Source organism: Nannospalax galili, unplaced genomic scaffold, assembly GCF_000622305.1.
Source record: "Nannospalax galili isolate Female #2095 unplaced genomic scaffold, S.galili_v1.0 scaffold1922, whole genome shotgun sequence".
Lineage (NCBI taxonomy): Eukaryota > Metazoa > Chordata > Mammalia > Rodentia > Spalacidae > Nannospalax > Nannospalax galili.
The window spans coordinates 223,337-233,436 of NW_008348865.1; the positions used below are offsets into that span (position 1 = coordinate 223,337).

General features: G+C 52.4%; 1 protein-coding gene across 1 annotated transcript in view; it reads left to right on the forward strand.

Annotated features, from left to right (window-relative positions):
- Positions 1-10,100, forward strand: part of Mn1 (MN1 proto-oncogene, transcriptional regulator) — a 44,764-nt gene that overhangs the window by 2,282 nt on the left and 32,382 nt on the right. Inside the window, exon 2 of the mRNA XM_008846119.2 lies at positions 1-2,684. This exon is cut by the window's left edge and continues 17 nt beyond it. Within this exon, the coding sequence (XP_008844341.1) occupies positions 1-2,684 (2,684 nt within the window). The remainder of the gene's footprint in view (positions 2,685-10,100) is intronic.

A 10,100-nucleotide genomic window follows, 5' to 3' on the forward strand; every position in this document is an offset into this window, starting at 1 on the left:
CCCGCCGCAGCAGCCCCCGCCACCCGGGCTTCTAGTCCGACAAAATTCGTGCCCGCCTGCGCTTCCGCGTCCCCAGCAGGGCGAGGCGGGCACGCCCAGTGGCAGCCTGCAGGACGGGGGCCCCATGCTGCCCAGCCAGCACGCGCAGTTCGAGTATCCCATCCACCGGCTGGAGAACCGGAGCATGCACCCTTATACGGAGCCCGTTTTCAGTATGCAGCATCCCGCTTCGCAGCAGGCGCCCAACCAGAGGCTTCAGCATTTCGATGTACCCCCCTACATGAACGTGGCCAAGAGGCCGCGCTTGGACTTCCCGAGCAACGCAGGCGTGGACCGCTGCGCCTCGTGGAACGGCAGCATGCACAACGGTGCTCTAGACAACCACCTCTCGCCCTCCGCCTACCCGGGCCTCCCAGGCGAGTTCACGCCGCCTGTGCCGGACACCTTCCCCTCCGGGCCTCCCTTGCAGCACCCGGGTCCAGACCACCAGTCCTTGCAGCAGCACCAGCAACAGCAGCAGCAGCAACAGCAGCAGCAGCAGCAACAGCAGCAGCAACAGCAGCAGCAGCAGCGCCAAAACGCGGCCCTCATGATTAAACAGATGGCGTCCCGTAACCAGCAGCAGCGGCTGCGCCAGCCCAACCTGGCTCAGCTAGGCCACCCCGGGGACGTGGGTCAGGGTGGCCTGGTCCACGGAGGCTCGGTGGGCGGCTTGGCCCAGCCGAACTTCGAGCGGGAAGGCGGCAGCGCGGGTGCCGGGCGTCTGGGCAGCTTTGAGCAGCAGGCGCCCCACCTGGCCCAGGAGAGCGCGTGGTTCCCGGGTCCGCACCAGCCGCCGGGAGAACTGCTACCCCGGAGGATGGGCGGCTCGGGGCTGCCGGCTGATTGCGGCCCCCACGACCCTGGCTTGGCGCCTCCCCCTCCGCCGGGTGGCTCTGGGGTGCTGTTCCGGGGCCCTCTGCAGGAGCCGCTGAGGATGCCCGGGGAAGGCCACGTGCCTGCGCTGGCCTCGCCAGGGCTGCAGTTTGGGGGCAGCTTGGCCGGCCTAGGCCAGTTGCAGTCGCCGGGGGCTGGGGTGGGGTTGCCCAACGCTCCCTCCGAGCGCAGGCCTGCGCCGCCAGACTTCGCTGCACCAGCGCTCGGGGGCCAGCCGGCCTTTCCGTTTGGTGCTGGGAGCCGGCAGGCCACCCCGCACAGCGCTCCAGGCGTGAACTCGCCCCCGAGTGTAGGCGCAGGCAGCAGCAGCTCCAGTGGAGGCGGCGGTGCTTACCCGCCGCAGCCTGATTTCCAGCCCAGCCAGCGCACCTCGGCCAGCAAACTGGGCGCGCTCTCTTTGGGGTCCTTCAACAAGCCCAGCTCCAAGGACAACCTGTTTGGCCAGAGCTGCCTGGCTGCGCTTTCCACTGCGTGCCAGAACATGATCGCCAGCCTGGGTGCCCCCAACCTGAACGTGACCTTCAACAAGAAGAACCCACCCGAGGGCAAGAGGAAACTGAGTCAGAATGAGACCGATGGTTCGGCAGTGGCTGGCAACCCGGGCTCGGATTACTTCCCAGGAGGGACAGCGCCTGGGGCGCCAGGACCCGGAGGCCCGACAGGGACCAGTACCAGCGGCTCCAAAGCATCCGGGCCACCCAACCCACCCAGCCAGGGGGATGGCACCAGTCTCTCCCCCAATTACTCTCTGGAATCAACATCGGGGAATGATGGCAAGCCTGTCCCTGGGGGCGGTGGCCGGGGAAGGGGGCGCAGAAAAAGGGACAGTGGTCATGTGAGCCCCGGGACCTTCTTTGACAAGTACTCTGCGACTCCTGATAGTGGGGGCGCACCTGGGGTGAGCCCAGGGCAGCAACAGGCTCCAGGAGTGGCTGTGGGGGGAAGCTCGGTGACTGAGGCTCGTGGACCCACGCCTCATGAGAAGGCTCTCACATCACCGTCCTGGGGGAAGGGAGCAGAATTGCTCCTGGGGGACCAGCCGGACCTCATGGCATCCCTGGAAGGCGGGGCCAAGTCAGACAGTAGTTCTCCACACGTGGGTGACTTCACCTCGGAGGAGGTGAGCACAAGCTACGCCAACGAGGACGAAGTGTCCTCCAGTTCTGACAACACCCCAGCCCTGGCCAAAGCCAGCAGAAGCCCGCTGGTGACCAGTTCACCCAAACTCCCTCCCCGAGGGGTGGGTGCTGGGGAACACGGACCGAAAGCACCCCCGCTGGGCCTGGGCATCCTGTCTACCTCTACCTCGACCCCTGACAGCTATGGCGGGGGCACAGGCACTGGCCATCCTGGAACGCCTGGCCTGGAGCAGGTCCGGACCCCAACAAGCAGCAGTGGTGGGCCCCCTGATGAGATCCATCCTTTGGAGATTCTCCAGGCACAGATCCAGCTACAGAGACAGCAGTTCAGTATCTCTGAGGACCAGCCCCTGGGGCTCAAGGGTGGCAAAAAGGCCGAGTGTAATGTGGGGGCCTCAGGCACACAGAATGGTGACAGTGAGCTGGGCAGCTGCTGCTCTGAGGCGGTCAAGAGTGCCATGGGTACCATCGACCTGGACTCTCTGATGGCTGAACATAGCAACACCTGGTACATGCCAGCTGACAAGGCCCTGGTGGACAGCGGGGAGGACGACAAGACGCTGGCGCCCTGGGGGAAATCCAAGTCCCAGAACCCCAACAGCAAAGAAGGTATATGTGCCTCTGTTCCTTGTTTTCTGGTGACAACCCCAGCCCCAGGTCAGGCCTTGCACCCCAACTCAAACTGGGTACCCTCTGGTTGCCTCCTGCTGGACTATCAGGTAGAGTTTGGTTTCCTGGGGTGGTAAGAATGTAGATTCCCTTTTGGTGATCATTTATAAGGCATTTTTCAGGGTGCAGGCCTTGGAGAAGCTAGGCCCTCTCCAGTTTCACACTAAGACCCTTGCTGCCCTCAGCATTCCGCCCCATGGCTTAGGAGTTCTGGCTGATCTCTGGTGGGACATCAGGAAAGTTGCAGTACCTCAGGCCTTTTCCTCCTAGCAGGAGTTGGCTGAGGCAATAGCATCTTTACAGAGAAAGTTCGAAGCCTTGGTGTGGGCAGCGTCACTCAGAGACAAGGCCTCACTGGACGCTCCCTCTTAATGAATAGCTCTCTAGGCTCTTCCTTAGTGTTAGTTTCACTGAGAAAAAAGGAAGCTGGAGACATGCTGGGGATCCAGGGGACCACCCCGGCCTCAGGTGCAGCTGCTTGGCATTGGACTTGGGGGGCAGGGGTCTGCCTGGCAGTGACCAGACCATTCCTTCAGGATGTCATTTGTGTATGGGAAGATGGCTGTGTATTCCTAAGACACAAAGGACCCGAGGTTGTCAATATCTCGCTTGGTGTTGGTGACAGATGTCCAGTCCCAGGTGTCGTTTGCATTCTGAGTACCCCCTCCCCAAGCAGGCCTGCAGGCTTTTTAGAGTGGGAGGGGCAGGTGTAGTAAACAGACCGCCTTTCTGGTTAAAGTAATAATAGTTCTTTTAAACCTAAAGATGGCTGCAGTAAGTATACATTTTATTTTAATAGAGCTTTTCTTTCTTCTTGACAAAAACACAGCTAGTAGCTTCTTAAAATTAGATTACATTATTTTTCCTACTTTTCCTGCTTTTCTAAACCCTAGTAGGCATCCCTGGGTTTTGCTGGACAGAATATTTCTGTGGTGCTAAGTGGCTGGCAATTTAAGCCTATCTTTTAAAAGGTGCCCTTGGGTGCTGTGAGCCTCTTACAGTTCTCTCCTTTGCTGAACCCTCCCATGGCCCACTGTATCTTAAGCGTAGATTCGGGGACAGTAGTTTTAAAGAAAATGAGATAGACTCCTTGAGGGACAGGGGTGGGGGGGCAGAAATGGGTGGGAGCTGGGGGGTTCAGAACTTGTGTCTGTCCGGATAGACTTCCTTAGGTTTCTAGTTCATAAATGTGGCCTGGCTGCTTTTCTCTTTGTTCCTCCTTACTGCCCAGCCCGGGACGCCAGGATGCGCGCTCTCATTTGAAGCCGGGTGTTTAGCATGCACGGCAGACACTGAGCCCAGCATCAGCACTCTGCAGACTACTCCCAGCAAGGCCATAAATTGGTTAGTTTGGGACCTTCAGCTTTTTCCACCCCCCTTTTAAGATGGATCCGGACACAGCATCCTTCCTGCTGACCCCCCCCCTTTATTTTCTTGTACACAACATCTCGATCTGGCCCGATCGATAGCTGGTTAGCACAAATCTCAGCCCCTGTCACTTCTGCCTGGCCACCCCTCCCCCTTCTTCCTCTTCCAGTAATTAGGAATATATTGCCCAAAATAGGGTGTGAAAAGTTTTCTAAAAATTAGAGAATTAATAAAGAAAACCAGTAGCGTTTCCCCTTCCAGCCTTTGAAAGGGCCTTGCTTTCAAGGTGGAGAAGTGGTGTGTGTGTGGTGGGGGGATTAGTGAATGTTTTTTAAATGCGTAGTCCCACCCCATCTTCACTGGGTCAGGTGCTGGCTGCAGATGATGCAGATGAAGATGGGTAAAGAAATGTTTCATTTTATTTCTTTCAGTATCACAGTCAGATGAGCAATATAAGTTACTTTTGAGTTTTTTCCTTATAAGCTAAGGGAATCTCCTCTATCTGTGAGGAGACAAGACACTTTCTCAGGGCCCATGGGGCTGGCAGCCTCCTCAACCCAGCAGGGACACCCGCTTGACCGTCTTTGTTCCCCACTCTGACGTGGGGAGGACAGGTTCCTAGATACCTCAAGGAATCGAGGTCATCATTGAATACTGCTGCAGGCCTGGGCTGTGAGATGGGACTTAATAAGGTCTCTGTCTCAGACTCCTTCTCCCTTACTGGTAGTAAATAAGGATGATTAAACTTTACATTGTGATAACACCCTGCAGTTCCATCTGCACAGGTTGTATAAATAGATACACAGAGCTTTCTACAGGCCCCCAAGTCCCCTGGCTGAAAATTGAGTAAAGAGTGCCACTTTGAAATTAGTCTGAGAGAGAGAAAAAAAGAGAAAACAGTCTGCTTTTCCTTAAAAGTGCCCACGGTCCCGTTAGCTGGAGGGAGGATGCTCAGGAGGCTGTCTGGCCTTCCCCAGCTTCCAGCCTGGAGAGCACATCCCCCCAGTTCCTTTTCAGGCAAAGGCCATTTCTATAATGATATTTTATTTTGTCACACCGTAAAACACACCAGTACTAACGTGATTAAATATTAACACCGTTTCTGAAATTCTCCACTCCAATGACAAAATATTAGTCTGTATTTAACAAAGTGATCCATGCTGGAATTCAAAGAGCTAGAAGTCTCTGGGACGTCTCAAGTGTATAGCCATGGGACATGCTCAGGTTTTCTTTTGGGCTATAGATGGGCCCTGGGAAGACACTTGATTGTCATGATTCAGTTCTTAAAAAGTCTAGGCCAGAGGGTTGTGTGGCGAGGAGGCAAGCCTCACTAAATGGCACTGCCCTGATTTCTCAATCAACGCTTCAAACCACTTTTCTATAAGGAAACTCCACATCCACTTGTGAGGCACATAGGTGGATAGGGGAGGGGGAGATGTGGAAAGGGGGGAAAGAAGCCAACCTGGGTTTGAGGTGATTCAGATATCTATTAAATCGGCAAGGATGACATGGATTGAAAAAATAGTTGGTCCAACTGTCTACCTATCTATGTGATAGGCGTATCGTGGCTTTGGGGGAATTTAAAAACAGGAAGGCAAAACAATGACAGGACAAGGGTGCTGAGTTAGGAAGGAATGCCTGCTCTCTCCTTCTGCCCCAAACGATCTTCAAAAACCCAAATTAACCATGCTTTGTACTGAGTCTGTTCTTGCCAACTGTCCGTCTATCCTTGGTAACTCTGTATCTCCAAGTGCTGCCAGCCCGAGGGACCTCTCCATACTGTGAAGCTCCAGCAGTCTTCATCCACGCTCGACACTCAATCCTTGCCCTTTTTGGAAGTGATGTTTTTACAGAGATGTGGGAGAAATTTTTGGAATTTCATGCTTCTCTTCGTGTTCCCGTTGGAACTCGGTCAATGCTGAGAAGTACTAGGCAGGCAGGAAGGGATGCTGGACTTCTTTGGATGTCCAAAGGGTAGACTTGAGGAGGGGTGGCAAATCTTGGCCAAGCACTGGTTGCCAGTCATTTTTCCATCTTCCCTGCACCAGAGAATTAGAAGTTCCACTCCTACTTGCCCCGGGAAGCCAGTTGTCTTTTCCCTTTGGCATTGCCCAGCTCAGGTCACATGCCTTCATGTGACTTTTGTACCTCCAGAAGATGTAACCCAAAACTTCGCAGGTGCTAATCAAGGGTACTGTAAACAGATAGGGCCCCTCTTTGTGCAGCTAGCATTCAAGGATGCCTGTTCCCTGTCTAGTGGAGGACACACAACTACTGTTCTTCGTACTTGTTTAATATTTCATGGCTATAATAAACCTGTCTTCCTTGCCCGCCTCCCGACATAAAACCCCAAGTAGCACACATCTGCAATTACACATTTCTACTAAATATTAATAAAGGACAAGGATGCTTTAAGAGGTGGATGCTCAGTGGGGTTGAACTTTCATGGTTTCTGCTTTTGAAATTTTTCTGTTTTTTTTTTTTTTTTAAATAAGCTAGTATATTCCAATAGGCAACATTTAGTTATAGATTCTTACATATACACCTATATACAACTTGGGCTCATTGAAAGGCATTTCTCACAATAGCCTTCTTGTGTATAAATTCATTTAGATCTCTTGGGAGGCCCCTTTGGACCGGAAGTGAGAGGCCACCGAAATGCACTGCTGTTTTATTGAGGGTTCTAGGAGAGGGGCGTGGGTGGCTTAATCTCATTTCTCTTTCTAGCAATGAAATTCTATGATTCTTGATACAATTTTGTTTGCCTGACAGAGGTATTTAAATTTCCACAAAGAACCTTAATAGGTCCTGAGAATACAGCTGCGCTGCCAGGAAAGTTACTGGATCCTTTCTCCTGGTATAAAATATGCATCTTTAATAAACTGTCTGTGAGAACCAGGTGAAATGAGAGGAGGGAAATTCTCCCCAAAGTGGATGGGCAGGGAGGTGTATATTGGGATCTCCTGGCTGTCCTTGATGTTGGGAAACCCAGCAAATCGCTAGTGGCCCGTTTCTCTCCACTCGAGTGACAATAACAGTGGATTGTATTCCTTGCCCAGGGAGCAATCTGCTTTGCCAAAACCATTTACGAGATAAATACTGTCAGTTAGGAATACTGTATTTACCTCTGTTTGGCTAATTTTAGAGATGAAAAGCCTGCAGCTTTGTATAATAGGATCAAATGTCTGGGGAGTGTGTGGGGACATGCAGGCAACAGGAGAAAACACCAACATCTCCCCTGCTGGAGAGTCCTCAGGGTAGCAGGCTTCCCTAGCCAGCAGGGCCGCCTTCTAGCCTGTTCTGGCTACTTCCCTGCTTGTTCTTTGGCCAGGAGGAGCTGAAATAGCCCAACTTCCTCACCTGGACTTAAGTCAGGATCTGTCTGGTGAGAATGGCTTTGTTAGGACGAATCTATTTTTAGGTGTGTCTTGGGTGGACAGATTTGAGTGTGGGATTTGATTGCTCATGGCAGAGCTGCTGATAGATCCCTTAGTGTGTGATAGAAGGAGAGGCGTTTGGAGGAAAACCTGCAAGTTTCCTGTGTCCTCACATACACTGAGGCCAGACGAAGTGGTCTAGGGGCTGACCATAGGCCAGGTGGGAGCAAGTAGCTCAGGTGGAACTTGGGTCTCCTGTGAGGTCTTGGGGTGTGATAGCAGAGGAAAGTAGACCCCTATGCAAGTCGTGTGTGATGGGGCCTTCCTCCCACCACTGCACCCCAACATGTGCTGGCCAAGTGTGTTGCCATCTGATCTGGAGCTTGTCGGCTGTCCCTTTAATCTGCTTTCTTGGGAAGGGAGCTCAGCTCACACCTCAGTGGCCACAGCGACAGGTTCTGATTCTGTAAAAGGACTAAATGGTGTGTACAAGCCCTAAAAATAGAGGGGGGATTTTGAGAATCCTAATTACAAAGTCTCTGCCTCCTGGGCCTGCAGGGCTTCGGGTGACTTTGAGCTGGACTATCTCAGTAGCAGACACACGTCACCCTGTGCAAGGTTTTGTGCATGAGCTCGCTTAGAAGTATCTCCCAGGTTGACATCAGCCCAAGCTGGTTTCCTTTAAGGGGAGGAATCTCTGAATCAGAGCCCCCTTCTCGCCTTTACAGTTGTGGGAAGCGGACGGGGCTTCTCATTTTTGGAAATTCCTCTTCTTTATTGTAATCTTTTGGTACCAACAACATGGCGGAGACCATGCTGGACTTTGAAATTAGTCACGGGCATGTCTGCTGGGACCCTCTGTGTCCGATTCAGAACAGCCTTCCATATCCCCCAACACTGCGCCACTTGGGGGCCCTTGAAACCTAGCACAGAACTCCAGGCACAAGGCAGTGCTGAAATTCTGGTATATCCATCTGGGTGGGTCACCAGCTTGAAGGTGGCCTGTTGTTTCCTGCCATCTTCCAAGGGCCTGTGTGTAACACCCAGCTTCACGTGGGGGCAGTTGGTTGTTCTGTGTAGTGTGGGTGAGAAAATGCCTTGTGGGTGTGGACTTCCCAAGGCCCAGACTCCACACTGATGTGCCAGGATTGGAGAGTGGGGTTTCATTTTCTTGGGTGGGGAAGGGCTTGTGAAGCTGTCATTTTCTTGGGATATTGTGACTGGAGGGAGCCTAGGCCTGCTTTGTTTGCTGGTCTGCATTTTAATCAGCCTAGAAGGTTTGGGAGCCAGCAGAAGCTCTGTTACAGGCAGTGTTTGTCCTAATGGGGCACTGAGGCAAGGGAAACAGCCATAGGTTTCCCTGAATCTTGCAACTTAAGGGACTGTTTCAAGTCCCCAGTGATTTTTCAACTTGGGTTTCACTGGGCTCTTTGGACAGACACCCTTGAACCAAGTGGTCATCATAGCCCGAGCACCCACTTCCCCTTCACACTCGGATCAGAAAAAGCTGGGAGGTCTGTGTTATCACTGCTCCCTTGCGAAGCTGGATCAGAGAGAGAACTTTATAGCGATCCTCTGCAAATCCTTTCACGATTTATACATCATCAGAGGGACCCGAATGCCCTTTAAACTGAAGGCAATTGAATTTAACAGTTTGGAGGTCTTAGTGCATTCTTGCTCACACGCTGGCTCTCTGTGAATGTCCCAGGAGAGGCATCTGACATGAAATGAATGGCTCCAAAAAAGGAGGGTAAAGACGCCCAGTAAGTTCAGCCGCAGGACAAGCCACACCAGCAGTGCGGGAAGCAGGCTTATGGGCTTGTCTTTAAGCGCAGAGGTCAGTGACTGCACCCTGCTTTCCCTTTAGCTTGTAGGATCAACAGTGAGAATTGATGTTTTCTTCTTTCTTCCCTTCTTTGACCTCTCTGGAAAGTTCTGGTCTTCTCACCAAATGTTTGCCTCTAGTATTCTGATCCCTCTGTGGATACTGACTTGGGGGCTGCAATCTGATTTACCTGGGCTGACATTTGGTTTGTGAGAGCTGAAGTGGGTTGGAAAAGCTCATTGGGGACATAATAGTTTTGAGGATCTTTGGAAAGCTGGGTGCTTTAAAGACACCTGGAGGAGAATTGTGTCTCAGATCCTCTCCTCAGACATCGGAGGCTTTGGAGGAACTGTGAACTAACTTTGAGGTGTTCCTGAACCTTTTGCTGTCCTGCTTCCCTTTGGAGCAGGCTGCCTCGTGACAACTTAGTAGCCCATCCCCTGTGTTCTATCTCTAAGATTTTAAATTACTTTTTCCTTCTCAGTGCTGATAAGAAGTTAAAGAGTCTTTGGACGGAAAGGTTTTATTTGACCTTAAAGCATGGGATAGAAATTTTCCTGGAACTGATGGGTTGTCCGGCTTTTGTGAGGCTCCTGGCTTTACGTGGTGTGACTGGGGACATAGTCTGTCCTGAGTGGGGGGCCCCAGCATGCTTCGTCTGGTTGTCCTGGTTGTATTTGGGAGTTCCTGGAACGTGAGATGATGGTTAATGAGTGGATTCCTCCATGTATGAGTTCATGTGCCACACACACACACACACACACACACACACACACACACACACAC